Genomic DNA, 18,939 nt, shown 5'->3' on the forward strand with positions numbered 1-18,939 from the left:
AAATTTAAAAATTAATTAAAATATTATTTTAATATATTTTAAAAAAACTTAAAAAATAACTATCACTACAGTACTAAACACTATCTTAATATCCAACATTCATCGTGTAACAGCCCGACCCAATATGTATATTGTCTGCTTTAGGCCTTACGATCCTAACGATTTTGTTCCTGGTGATGCGAGCCCACTTCTAAGCCTGATGCTTCAAAACACGTACAATATGTTAGCAACCAGCACTACTAATAAGACCAGTTACCAAACCCTCACTCGCTGATGTGAGATATTATAATCCACCCCCTTTAAGGAGTCCGACGACCCCGTCGGCACAACCGGACAGTTAGTGAGGTCGGCTCTGATACCAAATGTAACAACCTAGCTCAACATGCTGTATATTGTCCGCTTTAGGCCTTACCGCCCTCACGGTTTTGTTCCTGGTGACGCGAGCCATCTTCCGAGCCTGACATCCCAAAACGCGTACAATATGTTAACAACCAACACTACTAATAAGGTCAGCTACCAAATTCTCATCCGTCAATATGAGATATTACACATCATATTATTAGTATTTATTAATATTATTAAATTTAGCTTTACAATAACTCTATTCAAAACTCTAATTAATCTAGATTGTTTTTAATTAAATCAAAATAATATCATAAAAATAGAAATAGATTGAAACGAAGTCAAAGTTAACTTCAGGTTAATTCTTTTTTATATTTGATCTTGTCTAGTAGACAAATTGATTGAATTTTAAATTAAATTAAATATAATGATAATTTTATAAATAATTTATTTTTTTATTAAATTCAGAGTGATGATATAAAATGATATAAATGTTATAAATCTATGAACGTTAAGGAATAGAGGGAAATTAAAAAAAAAAACCTAAATTATAGGAATGTCTGGTTGATTTTTTATTTTTTTAATATATCTATCAGAGTACGAAAAAGATATTACTCCAATTGCGATAACTCAAGCCTCTCTCACTGTATAAGTGTCCTTCACATAAACTTTTATGGTCATTAATTTTGTACCATATATCTTTCTTTCACTCACCCCCATAGCTTTCATGTTACAATGACATCATCATTTTCATCTGGGTCTTCGTCTTCGTCTTCATCTTCAAAACCATGGATTTATGATGTATTTTTGAGTTTTAGAGGCGAAGACACACGCAAAAATTTCACCGATCATCTCTACTTTGCTTTAAAAGATGCTGGAATCAACACATTTAGAGACGACAATGAGCTTCGAAGTGGTGAAGATATTTCGACGGAGCTATTACAAGCGATCCAAAAGTCTAGAATTTCAGTCATTCTTTTCTCAAGAAATTATGCAAATTCAAGATGGTGTCTTGAGGGATTAGTGAAGATCATGGAGTGTTGGAGAAGTTGGAGGCAACTTGTTTTTCCTATATTCTATGATGTTGATCCATCTGATGTAAGGAAACAAACTGGAAGTTTTGCAGAGGCCTTTTCTGGACATGAAGAAAGGTTTGTGCTCCAGACAGACAAGGGCAAGGTGGCGACATGGAGGATGGCTTTGACTGAAGCTGCAAATTTGTCTGGATGGGATTTGAGGAATGTTGCGGATGGGTAAGCACTTGACTTAATTATTTAAATTTATAGTAATTTTTTTTTGTTTTCAATGATATGATGTAAGTGATAAAATTCTCAAATTCAAACCTTTTCTTTATAATAATAATAATAATAATAAGTTTCGAACCATTTAAATGATTGAAATTACTGAAATTTTCACTATTTTGTTTGTATAATTATGCTTGACTTATTCACAATTTTGTTGACAATTATTTGCAGGCATGAAGCAAAATTTATAAAGAAAATTGTTGGGGAGATTTCCAGGGAACTGAGCAGCACATACTTGTTCATAGCCTTCTATCCAGTCGGGATAAACTCTCGTGTGCAACAATTGAACTTTTTATTAAATGCTGGATCAAACGAGGTCTGCATTGTAGGAATATGTGGAATGGGAGGCATAGGGAAAACAACCATTGCCAAGGCCATGTATTATGAGTTGTTTCATAGTTTTGATGGGAAATGTTTTCTTGCCAATGTTCGAGAAATTTCACAGCAGCCAAATGGTCATGTCAAACTGCAAGAACAACTTCTTTTTGATATCCTGAAGACAGACAAGATTAAGATTGGCAATGTTGACAGAGGAATGAATATGATAAAGGAAAGACTTCACAGTAGAAAAGTCCTTCTCATACTGGATGATGTAGATAAATTAGATCAGTTACAAGCGATAGCGGGGAGTCGAGATTGGTTTGGTTCAGGAAGCAGAATCATTGTAACAACAAGAGATAAGCATGTTCTAACAGTTCTTGGAGCTGATCGAGTATACATGGCTAGAGAAATGAATGACATCGAAGCTTTGGAGCTCTTTAGTTGGCATGCCTTCCGAACAAGCCATCCCGTCGAAGATTATAAGGAGTTGTCAGAACAAATTGTTGACTACTGTGGAAGATTGCCACTAGCACTTGAAGTAATAGGCTCTTTTCTATTTGGTAGAAGTATAGTTGAATGGAAAAGTGCATTGGAAAAACTGAGAAGAATTCCTGATGATCAAATTCAGAAAAAGCTCCAAATAAGTTTTGATGGCCTGAATGATGACACACAGAAAGATTTATTCCTCGATATATCATGTTTCTTTGTTGGGATGGACAAGGAATATGTGTTACCAATATTAAATGGTTGTGATTTTTTTGCAGACATTGGACTTGGTGTCCTCACTCAGAGGTGCCTTGTATCTGTTAATGAAAAGAACAAGCTAATAATGCATGATTTGCTTCGAGATTTGGGGAGAGAAATTGTTCGTGCGCAATCACCGAACAATCCGGGAAGGCGGAGTAGATTATGGATTCGTGAAGAAGTTGCTGACATTTTGAGAAGAAACATGGTGAGTGATTCCAACTTATCATCATATAAATTCATGTTTTGAAAAAATATCTGATCCTTTCCTCTTGACGTGGTTTATTGACAGGCAACTGAAGCAACCCAAGGGATGGCCATAAACTTGCTGAAAGGGAATGACATGAAAGTGGATTTAAATGTGTTTTGCAATCTGCAAAACCTAAGGCTGCTCCAGCTCAATCATGTAAAGCTTGCTGGAGGCTGTGAATATCTTTTGAGAAAATTAACCTGGCTCTGCTGGCATGGATTTCCACTCTCGTTCATACCTGATGGCCTCTATGGGGAAAACCTTGTTGCTATAGATATGCGACACAGCAACCTAAGACAGGTTAAGAATTCTAAGGTATGCTAAAACTAACAAATATTTATCTAAACTTTAGTATGCTATCAAACAATAACAATTTCTTTCTAACTCCTGAATCTTGCTTCTTTTCCTCAGTTCCTTTTGAAGTTGAAGTTTCTTAATCTCAGTCATTCTCATTACCTATATCGGACTCCCGACTTTTCCAGACTTCCACATCTGGAGAAGTTAAAACTCAAAGACTGCAGAAGTTTGGTTGAAGTTCATCATTCTATTGGATACCTTGATAGACTTGTTTTGGTAAATTTAAAAGATTGCAAGCAACTTAGGAGGCTCCCGAGTAGCTTCTGGAAGTCGAAGTCTATCGAGATTCTTTACCTCTCAGGCTGCTCAAAATTTGATGAATTGCCCGAGGACTTGGGAGATTTGGAATCCTTGACAATTCTCAATGCAGAAGACACTGCCATAAGACAAGTACCAAGTACCATAGTCAGATTGAAGAACCTCAAAGATTTATCACTTTGTGGTTGTAAAGGTTCAACTTCTGCAACATTTCCTTCACGTTTGAGGTCATGGTTTCTTCCAAGAAAAATTCCCAATCCAACCAACCTGTTGCCACCTTCCTTTCATGTCACATCATTGTCGCTCAGGGATTGCAATTTATCTGATGATGCGCTTCCTAGAGATCTTGGGAGCTTACCCTCACTAACCAATCTGGAATTGGACCGTAACAGTTTTCAAAGTCTACCAGCTGGCTTGTGTAGTCTTTTGAGACTTAAAAGTCTAACGTTGGACGATAACACAAGTCTACAAACAATTCCAGCTTTACCTAGAAATTTGGATGTATTGCGCGCTTCGAACTGCACATCATTGGAAAGATTACCAGACATATCAGTAGCTTCACTTATGCGTTTGCTGTATATTGCTAATTGCCCCAAACTGATTGAGGCTCCAGGATTGGATAAATCAAGGTCCATTTCACACATTGACATGGAAGGGTGCTACGATATCTCAAATACTTTAAAAAATAGCTTGCACAAGGTATTCTTTCTCTGTCTCTGTTTACTTGTTAAACATATTTTTCTATGTTGTTGTTAAATATATAAAATAAAAATGGTACTCTTTGTGCAGGGATGTATTTCTGGTATGGTACTTCCTGGAAATGAGATTCCTGCCTTGTTCAACTATAAGAATGAGGGTGCTTCAATATTGTTTAAACTACCTGAATTCGACGGCAGGAACTTGAATGGCATGAACGTGTGCATTGTTTGCTCATCTCATTTAGAGAAAGAAGAAACTAAACACATTAGAATCAAATTGACTAATTATACTAAGGGTTTTACCAAGAATTTTCGTGCTGTAGCAATTAACTTGGTAAAATCCTGCGAAGATCACCTTTGGCAAGGCCATATATCAAACAATTTTTTCAAACTTGGTAGTGAAGATGAAGTGGAACTTATTGTAGACTGTATGAACACAATGACTGTGAAGAAGACTGGAGTGTACTTGGTATATGAGCAAGATGAGGCAAGGCTTAAAGCTAAGAGAGGTCTTGATAGTGATGATGAGGCAGGATCAAGCTGTGATACTTCTAGCAAAAAGATTGAGAATTGAGACTAGTCCACAGAACATTGAGGAAAACATGGATGTGGCATAGCTTCAGCCTTCAGGTTTTGGCGTTTTCAATGTTGTCTCTGTTGAAGCTTTAGTTCAAGATGATATTTTATACATTATGCCTGTGTAATAAAGGGTTTTTGGGACGCAGGAGATTCTAGAAGTGTTGAGTTACCAAATATGGAGTTGAAGGTGTTGGATTCTAAAAAAAGAAAAAAAGAAAAAAAAAGGGTACATTGGAAACAGTAGTCCAAGTGTTGAGCTACCAAAATTTATTTTTTGGTAAAATTTTCAACCCTATTTTGAACATCCAGTGTTTAATTTAAAATTATATCTTCAATTATGAGACTTATATAACATCTAGGGTTTTCTCTCAAGTCGTTGTTTAATTCACTTCCTTCATATTTTCTCCTTCCAATCTAATATTTCTTAGTTCAGGCTGCCCACTTTTATAATATTTTTGTTATTTTTGTCACGTCTATGGAACTAGCTAGTAGTAGAAGAGCTGTTTTTTACGTACATGATGCTCCTCTTTGCGACCATAAACATTGAAGAATTTCTTGGTGATCTCTGATATTCTTTGCGTTTTATGCATGGTGGTCTACAGGAGGAGATAAATAGTGTTTGCACTCTTTTATCTTTTTTTGAGTAGTGAATCTTCTATCAAGTTTGGCTCACAGCGAAAAAAGAAAAAAGAAATGCTAAATTTTGAAAGAAAAGAAGACGTTTTGCACCAAATACTTTTTTGAAAGTATTTAATTTATAAATACACGTAATATTTTTGTGTAGGACGTCCTACTGACTTCCATATATGTTCTTTGGAGATTAGTATTCGGCAACTTTTATATCTAGGTTAATGTAGGTTTTCAAATCTGGTCTCTCTTTTTTTTTTTTTTTTTTTTTTTATCATGCTTAAAGCATTAGGAGATTAATTAGGTTTTTCTAGCAACCGGAATGTCATGGTGTCACTCTCTCCTCTTCCTTTGGGCTAATTAATTTTAGATGGCCCTTCTTTTGGCATGGAATCATGAATAATTATTGACCATCTTGCTTAATCATTTCTGGATGTGATTAAATTGCATCCGTATGGTCTATGATTGTAATAAAGTAAAGATCTACCATAAATAAACATGTGGTTGGAGGAGCTTTTTCGTATTTATATTGTAATTCTGATCCAAGCTCATGAATCCCATAATTCAAATAATGTCTAGCTTGTGGCTAAGTGGACCTCGTCGGAAAAAAACTTGTTTTTGTCGCCAAGATGCTATCATTATTTCCATGAGGCCAGTCTCCATAGTTTCAAAAGCCAACACAAACCATGACAACAACCTTCTCTCCTCTCCATAGTTAACAACTTACCACACAGTCTTTAACCAGATTCAATAAAAAAAGAAAAAAAAAACCATTATCAAAACACCCTTCTCCTTTGACCATTTCGCTTCAATATCCAAAATACTCCCAGTAATTCAGCTTCAGTTCTCAGACGTTAGCCATCATTTTTAACTTCAAACAAAAATCACCATCGAGCACTAAACCCAGAACTCCCTCCTCCATCTTCAGCCTCCTCTCAAACAAACAATCCAAAGATATATAAAAAATAAAAAATAAAGAAGCTAGGGTTATACTGCATAATACAAATTAAATATTAAAGAAAAATTTAGCTTAACCAAAATATATATATAAAAAACCTATATATAAAATAAAAAAATTATTATACCCTTAATAAATAATAAAACAAAATAATTCTATATTACCCATCATGATATCTTTAAAAGTAACACGTCCTGGTGTTTTCTTGGGGCAGAAACTCAATAAGACAAAAGTACCTTTGACCTTAACACTTCAGTCTCCATCAAGGCAACCCATCCCAGTCATCAATAATCAAAGAAGAAACAAAAACAAAACCCAATAAAACATTCACTATGAACAGTAAGAAATTGAAACCTTGAAAGAAGCAAAATAAAGAGAGAGAAAAAGAATACTCCTTCACCATCATCGTAAAATATTCACGAAGTGGTGGAGTACGTAGTACTTTAGTCTATTGCCTCCTCCTCCTTCTTCTACCTCTAAAAAATATAAAAAAGACACGTTCAAAAACAAAGAAAAAAAAGGAAAGAAAAAACCAATCCTTTCTTGATATTTAATTAAGAAGCAATTAGTCCCCACAAACCAAAAGCTATGATCTACTTTATTTTTTGAAATACAGAGCGCTCCAATAATTTGTCAAAATTACGTGAGAAAAAAAGTATTTTCAATGAATTTAGTTATTTTATTATAGCTGTTATTTTTATTTAATTTTTTTGTGTTAAAAACAATGAAAATCATAAATAAATAAAATACAAAATTAAATAAAATATATACAAAAAAATAAAAAAAAATATAGTTGGGGTTAAAATAGAACTACTAATTTAGCATTACAAGCAAAAATAAAGTTTGGAAATTTTTATATCATAAATAAGGATTTGATTGAAGAGAAATTAAAGAAAAAAGACTTAATCAGACCTTAATTTGGCTAAGATTAGAAGATTAAAGATCAAAGGCTAAAAAATATTCAATTATATAAAAGGATTTAAAACAAAAAAAATATGCATTTTTTTAAAAAAAATTATGCCTAGTCAAATATCAAATTACCCCTCATTTGACATGATAATAATGTAAAAACTACTGTAAAAATATCAAAGGTGAAAAAAATTCAATTATATAAAAAGATTCATAACAAAAAAAATATGCATTTTTTTATAAAAAATTTATATCTAGCCAACTATCAAATTACTCCTCATTTGACATGATATATAATTATGTAAAAACTACTGTAAAAATACAAAATTGGCTCTTGACTCTAGCTTTATTTTTTATTTATTTAAGGATTATTTTGATTGTTTTCTATGTATAATTAAAATAAAAAATTTATTTGTTTCAATCAATTTGGTAACATTGTGATTTTTTATTTTATTTTTTTATATTTGGTTAAATACTAAATTAGCTCTTATTTGACATGATAATTATATAAAAACCATTACAAAAATATAAAATGGACCATTGACTCTAATTTTATTTTTTTTATAACATAATTAAAATAAAAAAATTTACTTGTTTCCAATCAATTTAGTAATCAGCACTGTAAAAAAAAAATTTCAATTCCCCAGTAACGTATTTAAATTTTTTGATTGAGTGATAAAAATATTAAAATAGTATTTTCACTCACATGACTGAAATGTTTTTCAAAAGGATTTGGATTGTGTTATATATATCTCTCTGCAAGTTGCCATCTTTGTGGCCGACATTGACAAAGAATATATGTTGTTTATTAACAAGATAACTCAAGAGGTTTTTTTTCTCAAACAATAGAAAAAAAATAGCATATTTGAGCGAGGCCCTCGCAAGCTGCACGCGGCACATGCACCTCTCTTGAAAAAACAATAAAAAAATTCCCACCATATAAAATAAAATAATAAAATAATGAATTAGCATGGATTTATGGCTGGCTTCCCCCTACATGTGGCTGCGTTTGTTTTGCAACTATTGTTGTGTTTGCTGCAAGTTCGTCAATTTTGTTTTGATAGATATTTTGTTTTTTTAATTGGAATAAAATATTTTAGTTTTGGAATGTTTCGACGTGCCGTTTTAGGGTTGTACTGTTCATATATATATATATATATATATATATATATATATAACAAACATAATTCAAATTCAAGATAAATTAATTATAAATTATGCAATACAAACACAATGCCAAACAAATATAATTTCAAAATTTAAAATATTTCTAAATAGTCAAGATTAAATAGATCTTTAACTTAAAGTAATTCAACTTAAATAAAATATCAAAATATTATGAAAGTAAAATGTTTTAACACAAATATTTTAAATATAAAGTTAGGTCAATGTTATCAAGGCTAATGGAATCTAAAACATCCATTGTTTTGCTCAAATTCCTACAAAGTATAAACATGAAAAAAAACAACATGAATATAAACCATATATATTAATGATAAATCTAATTTTAAAAAATTAATATCATTGTTAATGAAAATAGTAATAATAATTTTCAATTTTATTATCAATATCATTGTTATTGAAAATAGTAATAAAAAAGAGCTTTTTATAATTGGGTGGTTTAATTAATTAAATTGAACAAGGTTCAATTTGATTCAATGGCTTTTCAAGAGCGGAACGGAATATGTGGAATGAAACCGGAACGTTCCGGGCGGAATCTAGCCAAAAAATCCGGAACGGACAGAGATTTAAAATGAGATGAAATTTGTTCCGTTTTGTTCCGTTTTTTGAATTGGTATGGAATGTTTCGGCCATTCCGGACGAAACGGAACGGAATTGACAACCTTGGTTTGCTGTACAAGGCAGTAATATGTTTGATAATAAATTAAATTATATTTTATATTATCTAACTTATAAAAAAATTGAGCTTGAAATATAGTTTTTAAGAAGAAGTTTTTATATATATTTTTTATTGAGTTCTGTAAAATTTTATTTGTCTTTGTGTTTTAAAAGCATTTTTGAAAAAATTAAATTTTTTTTATTTTTTTCTTTACTTCAAATTAATAATTTTTTGTGTTTTCAGTTTTTTTTATGCGATGATATCAAAAATAATTTTTTAAAAATAAAAAAATTATTTTGATGCATTTCCAAGTAAAAAGTACTTTGAAAAGCAACTGCAACCACACTTCCAAATACAATTGGTACCAAACATTTTTTACATGTTTTTTACTACACATAAATCTCAACTATAATTTTTACCAAACACGTATTTAAATCCAATCAATCACACTTTTTTTAAACTTATTTTTTAAAAACTTATTTTTTTTAAAGCACAACTACAAAAACTACCTCAGAAACAAACACATTCACAGTCAACTCTTTCACAGGTAAAATATAAATAAGTTAACCTGAGGTAGTTTAATTGGTCAGATTTTGAATTTGTTCTCTAATAATCACGAGTTTGAGTCTTCTCAGAGCCATTGAAGGTTTACATGGTCGTTAACTTCAGGACCTGTGGGAATAATCGAAGTACATGCAAGCTGACCTGGACACACTAATCTAAAAAAGAAGAAGAAATAAGTTACAAGTAAAATAATTTTTCATCCCTCATTTTTTAACATGATTGTAACTTAGTCCCTTAGTAAGTTCATCCCTGACTTTGGTTAAACATCAACTAATTATAACGGCAGTTTCATTTTAGTACTGAATAAAACTAATTAGATCTGCTTAATTTTATTAGGACTTTTTAAGCATTGCAATTGTAAATTCAATATTTACCAGTACTATGCTCTAAAAAAAATTACATTTGCTTAATTTCATAAGGGAAATTTTAAGCATTATAATGTTTTTGTTTATAATTTCAGTATTTAATACCAGGTTGTTTATAATAATTTTTTTTTTAAAATTTAATTAAGGCTTTTACATGGTGAGGATTAATTTCCTGCGCATCTTACATTTATGCGGAGTTATATTTTTATAGTTTTTAAATTTAACTCATAAATTGACTCGATTTAATTTAATTTTTTATTTTATAAAAAATAAAAATAACATATTTTTTTTAAAGAAAAACCAACATATTTTAACTAAAGTTTTTAAAAGTGAATACTTTAGTTTATGTTATGCTATCTGCAAATGATGACCACACGCACACCACAACAAATAGTGTGCAAATAAAATATACACTCCCAACAATCCGGCTTTCTTCATGGCCATTTTTTTTTTTAAGAGAGTTACATGCGACACATGCGCCTTGTACATGCAGATGACTTTCGGGTTTTTTTAAAAGTTGGTGTAGTTTTATAATAGTTATTGTCGTAGTTTTGAAATCTAATATGGTGATCGACTCGGTTTAATGATCGGGTTATAGATCAAATAGATTGACCCGGATCAACCCAAAAAAAATCAAATAAATAATTAAATACAATTCTTCTCTTTTATCCCTCTCTCGTCAACCCGCTTTTCAACTTTCAATCCACTTTCCAGCTTTCCAATCATAAATAAACATTTTTTTTTAATCAACAGCAAATAGACATTCTCTTTAAATTGAGCATAGAAGGTAAAGAGGAAAAGAAAATCTTAAAGAAAGAGAGAGAGAGAGAGAACACATGTGCATCAGAACAGAAAACAACAACAATCATGCATCAACGACAATGTTGATATTCACGCACAGAACTTTGAAGAGGGGCTTTTTCAATCATGTTTTGATGCAGAATCTGATCAAAACCGGGGATGCTGTCTTCAATGGAATCTATAGGAACGAGCAGGGATCACTACAAAAAGGATGTCGTGTTTGGGGTAGAGGTGTATTACGGGCAATCGGGCACAGGAGCTATGCGATTGAAATTGTTTTTTCTTGTTATCTTTGTCTACAATTTTGCATCCTTCATCCTTCATCTGCATCGTTTTGACTTTAAAAAGCCAAAACAAACGACGTCGTTTCCCGGCTGTGTATGTATAAAAAAAAAGAGGTCGGGTCTTAGCCGGGTTTGTTCGGGTCGCTCGGGTTCCGGGTTGACCTACCGGGTCGACCGAGTTTCGCCGGGCCAACTCCTCGGTGGGTTTTTACTTAGACCCGGACCGGTCCCAGGCCCGGGTCGACCCGCCGGGCCGGTCCGGGTTTCAAAACTATGGTTATTGTTTCTAAAAATATTTTTTTAAAATATTTTTTTTATTTTTTAAAATTTATTTAAAAATAATCTAAAATGTAAAAAAAATTAATTTAAAATATAAAAAATTAAAAAAAATAGTTTTAAAATATAAAATCAAATAAAACTCGGTGATTAAATTTTGATGAAGTAATTGATGCAGAAGAAAATACGAACTGCTCAATAAAATAATTACTCGAATAATTAATTGATTTAGGGGATCACCATGGTACCTTAACGGTAGCTTCAACGAATCGAATAATGTTGCTCCCTAATTATTATAGAAGTAATAATTAGAAAGATAGCCTTTAAAGTGGTAAGAGTAAGCGTATCAATAAGTAAATTGCATGGTAAGTTGTCATTAGTTACAATTTATGTGAGACAAATAAAGATTTCATGTATGCATTTTGAGAAAAAAAAATCAAAATCCTTAAATTTACTATTATATTTATGTCAATTATTTATTTCAATCATTTTTTGTTAATTTGGTTAAATAATTCTTATGTTCTTTAAATGTGTTCATTTAAAACTTGTATTTTCTAGTTTTCCCAAATAAATTAATAACTAATTTTGATCATGTCTTGATGTTAAATTAAGTTAAAATATTTTTTAAAAAAGAAACATAAGGAAAACTCTATCTAATTCCTACACCAAGATCATTTGGTAAAACTTATCAATCACTTATTTTATTTTAACTTTGAATTTATTAATTTGAATAAAAAATAACATATAAAATAATATTTTAATATTTATAAAAATAAAATTAATTTTTGGGATGAAAACAATTAAGAAAAGAAAGGATAAATTAAAAAGAATTGAGATAGGTTGCCCTAGGCCTAGGTAGCGGGACACCTCGGTTAGTGAGTTAGCTCATAAGTATGTATTTGGACCTGGAAGCTTGACCCAAGCACTTACAAAAAAAAAAAAAAAAAAAGGGTAGATGAGGACAATGCATCGCTCATTCTTTTTAAAATATATATATTTTTAATTATTATTCTATCTATTGAAGATATAATTACACGCTTTCACATGCATAAATCTTGCTTCCTGCATTAATATTCTCTGGAAAAAAAAAGAGAGACAACTCGTATATATACGCAACTTTTCAGTGGTCATCGCAGTACGAGGGAGAATTAATCCTTCCATAACTTTTGCTATCAACAAGCACAGTGGGCATCACAGTACGAAAAAGACCCTTTTCGTATCGCGATAGCTAGGTCTTTGGCTGTCTCCCTCGGTAATTAAAGTGTCCCTCGCATTAATTTTGGAGTCATTAATTTTGTACCATTTCTCGTTCTTTCTCTCGCCACCATAGCTTTCATGTTACAATGACATCTGCGTCTTCATCTTCACATTCATCTTCAAAACCGTGGATTTATGACGTGTTTTTGAGTTTTAGAGGCGAGGACACGCGCAAAAATTTCACCGATCATCTCTACTTTGCCTTCAAAGATGCTGGAATCAACACATTTAGAGACGACAATGAGCTCCGAAGGGGTGAAGATATTTCGACGGAGCTATTACAAGCGATCCAAAAGTCTAGGATTTCAGTCATTGTGTTCTCAGAAAATTATGCAAATTCAAGATGGTGTCTTGAGGAACTAGTGAAGATCATGGAGTGTAGGAGAAGTTGTAGGCAACTTGTTTTTCCTATATTCTATGATGTTGATCCATCTGATGTAAGGAAACAAACTGGAAGTTTTGCCAAGGCCTTTGCTGGACATGAAGAAAGGTTTGTGCTCCAGACAGACAAGGGCAAGGTGGCGACATGGAGGATGGCTTTGACTGAAGCTGCAAATTTGTCTGGATGGGATTTGAGGAATGTTGCGGATGGGTAAGCACTCATAAAATCAACCATCCTTGCTAATTTAATGGACTTTATAATTTGAATTAATAGTAATTCTTATGTTATCAATGATATGATCTAAGTGATAAAATTCTCGAATTTGAACCATTTAAATTGTTTTTTTTTTCTACTATCCGAAAGCGTACGACAAAGCTATTAAGGATGAAGATGTTATTATTAAAAAAACTAAAATAAAGTATAATTTTGAAGAACTAACAACTTGTATGTAAAAAAATGCTAGAAATTTTAAAAACAATTTCAATTAAACAAAAAAATTGCAAATGGCAATGATACCAAAGGAGTCCTTAACGGGCGAGTCTCAGGCGGAAACACGAAACCTTCTGCTTGGGAAATTTCAAAACAGAGAGATTGTGATCTGTGATCTTTCACTTAATTAATTAATAACTTGAGATGGGAAGAAAATAATTAATAAACAGTTTTCTTTTCTAGAAATCACAAAATTATAAGAAGTGTGTTGTCTATTAACCATTTGATGATACTACCATCCCGTAGCGGCTAAGAGTTAATTAATAAAAAAAAAATTGTTTTCGTAGAAATCACATTATCCTAAGAAGTATGTTGACCATTAACTATTAACCATTTTTTTAAAAAAGTTTTGATTGGTCCCACGTATTTTTATGTTAATACATAATTGGTTTTTAGCTGTTAAAAATTTAATTTTGATATTAAACTTTATTTTTTTATATTTTTAATCATTTTCTTATGAGAGAAGAGAGGCTAGTTGAATTATAATGTAGATAAAGAAAATTATCACTTACACCAATTTTGACCACAAAAACCCTATTTTTCTTGTGACCCTCCACTCGTAAAATTTTAAAAACAATAGTTGACACGTTATCTGTTTAGTTTTTAAACGATTCGAAGAATTGTTTCTAAGCATTTTGTTTTTTTAATTGGTTTTCATAATATATTTTGTTTTGGTTTTTATATTATAGGATTAATTATCTTTTATTTGGTTTTTGTAGAATTGTAGGATTTATTAATTATCATTGATAGGCTCCATCTTGCATCTTACCCAATCCAATCACTTTCTTTGTTTTGAACACAACGAAATTTGAATCTTTGGTAAAAGATTGCATATAAAATAATGGCTGTGAAAAATTATACGTAATTGGCACCGGTAATTGGTTAATTAAGTGTAGTGGTTATTAGGGATTTTTTCGATATGCAGCATTTGTCAACGTATAAATCACTTCATTGGCTTGTGAGGAGTGATCGATCTTGAAAATCTAGCCTGCACTTTTCAATTTTGAAACCGAGCAATTTTTTGGAATCTTGGACCAAGATTCATGTGATGCAAATCCAAGTTGATCTTCTCACATGATTCACAGACAACATCAATGATGATGTTGGCTCAAATCTGTTATATAATTAACCTCTAAAGAGGTATTATCTCATGTTTTTACTCATAACCTCATAGTGGTTTTGTTATAAGAACGTGCCTTTTGAAAAGAGAGCTGGTATCTAGAGCCTTTTAGTTGTTAGGGACTAAACTACTAGTCGATTTGGTGTATGGATATCATCACTATCCAATTTATTTTTAAAAAGATTTCAATAAATATATAATTTTAATAATTTAGGTAATGATATATACTGAGAAGAAGTACATTATCAGAAGATAATCCAGGGTAGAGGAAATAAATGGTGATCTAAGGAATATGAGATGTTTTGCTTGGGGCTGGATTTGCTCCAGGAAAACTACAAATTATAAAATATTTTGGATTATGCTTTACATAATATATTCTAATTGGCTGTTTTATGCTTAAAGTCTCACTATTTTGTTGACAATTATTTGCAGGCATGAAGCAAAATTTATAAAGAAAATTGTTCGGGAGATTTCGAGAGAACTGAGTAGCACATACTTGTTCGTAGCCTTCTATCCAGTTGGGATAAATCCTCGTGTGCAACAATTGAACTTTTTGTTAAATGCTGGATCAAGCGAGGTCTGCATTGTAGGAATATATGGAATGGGAGGCATAGGGAAAACAACCATTGCCAAGGCCATGTATAATGAGTTGTTTCATAGTTTTGATGGGAAATGTTTTCTTGCCAATGTCAGAGAAATTTCACAGCAGCCAGATGGTCATGTCAAACTGCAAGAACAACTTCTTTTTGATATCCTGAAGACAGACAAGATTAAGATTGGCAATGTTGACAAAGGAATGAATATGATAAAGGAAAGACTTCACAGTAGAAAAGTTCTTCTCATACTCGATGATATAGATAAATTAGATCAGTTACAAGCGATAGCGGGGAGTCGAGATTGGTTTGGTTCAGGAAGCAGAATCATTGTAACAACAAGAGATAAGCATGTTCTAACAGTTCTTGGAGCTGATCGAGTATACATGGCCAGAGAAATGAATGACATTGAAGCTTTGGAGCTCTTTAGTTGGCATGCCTTTCGAACAAGCCATCCCGTCGAAGATTATAAGGAGTTGTCAGAACAAATTGTTGACTACTGTGGAAGATTGCCGCTAGCACTTGAAGTAATAGGCTCTTTTCTATTTGGTAGAAGTATAGTTGAATGGAAAAGTGCATTGGAAAAACTGAGAAGAATTCCTGATGATCAAATTCAGAAAAAGCTCCAAATAAGTTTTGATGGCCTGAATGATGACACACAGAAAGATATATTCCTCGATATATCCTGTTACTTTATTGGGATGTACAAGGAATATGTGTTACCAATATTAAATGGTTGTGATTTTTTCGCAGACATTGGACTTAGTGTCCTCACTCAGAGGTGCCTTGTATCTGTTAATGAAAAGAACAAGCTAATAATGCATGATTTGCTTAGAGATATGGGGAGAGAAATTGTTCGTGCGCAATCACCGAACAATCCAGGAAGGCGGAGTAGATTATGGATTCCTGAAGAAGTTGGTGACATATTGAGAAGAAACATGGTGAATGCATTCAAACTTATCATCGTATAAATTCATGTTTTGAAAAATATCTGATCCTTTCCTCTTGATGTGGTTTATTGACAGGGAACTGAAGCAATCCAAGGGATGGCCATAAACTTGCTGAAAGTGAATGACATGAAAGTGGATGTAAATGTGTTTTGCAATCTGCAAAACCTAAGGCTGCTCCAGCTCAATCATGTAAAGCTTGCTGGAGGCTGTGAATATCTTTTGAGAAAATTAACCTGGCTCTGCTGGCATGGATTTCCACTCTCGTTCATACCTGATGGCCTCTATGGGGAAAACCTCGTTGCTATAGATATGCGACACAGCAACCTAAGACAGGTTAAGAATTCTAAGGTATGCTAAGACTATCAAATATTTATCTAAGCTTTAGTATGCTATCAAACACTAACAATTTCTTTCTAACTCCTGAATCTTGCTTCTTTTCCTCAGTTCCTTTGGAAGTTGAAGTTTCTTAATCTCAGTCATTCTCATTACCTATCTCGGACTCCCGACTTTTCCAGACTTCCACATCTGGAGAAGTTAAAACTCAAAGACTGCAGAAGTTTGGTTGAAGTTCATAATTCTATTGGATACCTTGATAGACTTGTTTTGGTAAATTTAAAAGATTGCAAGCAACTTAGGAGGCTCCCGAGTAGCTTCTGGAAGTTGAAGTCTATCGAGATTCTTTACCTCTCAGGCTGCTCAAAATTTGATGAATTGCCCGAGGACTTGGGAGATTTGGAATCCTTGACAATTCTCCATGCAGATGACACTGCCATAAGACAGGTACCAAGTACCATTGTCAGATTGAAGAAACTCCAAGATTTATCACTTTGTGGCTGTAAAGGTTCAACTTCCGCAACATTGCCTTCACGTTTGATGTCATGGTTTCTGCCAAGAAAAATTCCCAATCCAACCAACCTGTTGCCACCTTCCTTTCATGGCTTAGACAGACTCACATCATTATCGCTCAGGGGTTGCAATTTATCTGATGATGCGCTTCCAAAAGATCTTGGGACCTTACCCTCACTAACTAATCTGGAATTGGATCGTAACAGTTTTCAAAGTCTACCAGCTGGCTTGAGTAGTCTTTTGAGGCTTACAAGTCTAAGATTGGACGATAACACCAGGCTACAAACAATTCCAGCTTTACCTAGAAATTTGGATACCTTGCGCGCTTCGAACTGCACATCATTGGAAAGATTACCAGACATATCAGTAGCTTCACGTATGCGTTTGCTGTATATTGCTAATTGCCCCAAACTGACTGAGGCTCCAGGATTGGATAAATCAAGGTCCATTTCACACATTGACATGGAAGGGTGCTACGATATCTCAAATACTTTAAGAAATAGCATGCACATGGTATTCTTTCTCTGTCTCTCTTTACTTGTTAAACATATTATACTATGTTGTTGTTAAATATATAAAATAAAAATGGTACTCTTTGTGCAGGGATGTTTTTCTGGTTTGGTACTTCCTGGAAATGAGATTCCTGCCTTGTTCAACTATAAGAATGAGGGTGCTTCAATATTGTTTAAACTACCTGAATTCGACGGCAGGAACTTGAATGGCATGAACGTGTGCATTGTTTGCTCATCTCATTTAGAGAAAGAAGGAACTAAACAAATTAGAATCAAATTGACTAATTATACTAAGGGTTTTACCAAGAAGTTTCGTGCTGTAGCAGTTAACTTGGTAAAATCCTGCGAAGATCACCTTTGGCAAGGCCATATATCAAACAATTTTTTCAAACTTGGTAGTGAAGATGAAGTGGAGCTTATTGTAGACTGTATGAACACAATGACTGTGAAGAAGACCGGAGTATACCTAGTATATGAGCAAGATCAGGCAAGGCTTAAAGCTAAGAGAGGTCTTGATAGTGATGATGAGGCAGGATCAAGCTGTGATAACCTACTTCTAGCAAAAAGATTGAGAATGGAGACTAGTCCGCAGAACATTGAGGAAAACATGGATGTGGCATAGCTTCAGCCTTCAGGTTTTGGCGTTTTCAATGTTGTCTCTGTTGAAGCTTTAGTTCAAGATGATATTTTATACATTAAGCCTGTGTAATAAAGGGTTTTTGGGACGCAGGAGATTCTAGAAGTGTTGAGCTACCAAATATGGAGTTGAAGGTGTTGAACTACTTTTAACGGGTACATAGGAAACAGGAGTCCAAGTGTTGAGCTACCAAAATTTATATTTTGGTAAAATTTTCAACCCTATTTTGAACATCCAGTGTTTAGTTTAAAATTTTATCTTCAATTATGAGACTTATATAACATCTAGGGTTTTCTCTCAAGTCGTTTAATTCACTTCATATTTTCTCATATTTTCTCCTTCCAATCTAAGTTTTCTGAGTTCAGGTTGCCCACTTTTATAATATTTTTGTTATTTTTGTCACGTCTATGGAACTAGCTAGTAGTAGAAGAGCTGTTTTTTAAGTACATGATGCTCCTCTTTGCGACCATAAACATTGAAGAATTTCTTGGTGATCTCTGATATTCTTTGCGTTTTATGCATGGCGGTCTATAGGAGGAGATGCATAGTGTTCGCACTCTTTATCTGTTTTGAGTAGTGAATCTTCTATCAAGTTTGGCTCACAGTGAAAAAATTAGAAAAAAGAAATGCTACATATTCAAAGAAAAGAAGTTTTGCACCAAATACTTTTTTTTGA

General features: G+C 32.9%; 1 protein-coding gene across 4 annotated transcripts; it reads left to right on the forward strand.

The window, feature by feature from the left end:
• The first annotated feature begins 1,009 nt into the window (after positions 1 to 1,009).
• On the forward strand, positions 1,010 to 18,564 carry LOC18110155 (disease resistance protein RPV1). 4 transcript variants are annotated; one of them, XM_052449292.1, is made up of 6 exons: positions 1,011 to 1,595; positions 1,818 to 2,919; positions 3,004 to 3,276; positions 3,373 to 4,275; positions 4,366 to 4,783; positions 18,136 to 18,564. In XM_052449292.1, exons 1-6 carry the CDS (start codon positions 1,078 to 1,080, stop codon positions 18,246 to 18,248), a joined length of 3,327 nt encoding a protein of 1,108 aa, XP_052305252.1. In that variant the 5' UTR covers positions 1,011 to 1,077; the 3' UTR covers positions 18,249 to 18,564. The 4 variants fall into 4 exon arrangements, with proteins under 4 accessions (XP_052305251.1, XP_052305252.1, XP_052305253.1 ...); XM_052449291.1 differs by lacking the exons at positions 1,818 to 2,919; positions 3,004 to 3,276; positions 3,373 to 4,275; positions 4,366 to 4,783 and adding exons at positions 15,158 to 16,259; positions 16,344 to 16,616; positions 16,713 to 17,627 and having other exon boundaries at positions 1,010 to 1,595; positions 17,718 to 18,564; XM_052449293.1 differs by lacking the exon at positions 18,136 to 18,564 and having other exon boundaries at positions 1,012 to 1,595; positions 4,366 to 5,225.
• Positions 18,565 to 18,939: the final 375 nt, after the last annotated feature.

The sequence above is a fragment of the Populus trichocarpa genome, chromosome 19 (assembly GCF_000002775.5).
Source record: "Populus trichocarpa isolate Nisqually-1 chromosome 19, P.trichocarpa_v4.1, whole genome shotgun sequence".
In the NCBI taxonomy this organism is placed as follows: Eukaryota; Viridiplantae; Streptophyta; class Magnoliopsida; order Malpighiales; family Salicaceae; genus Populus; species Populus trichocarpa.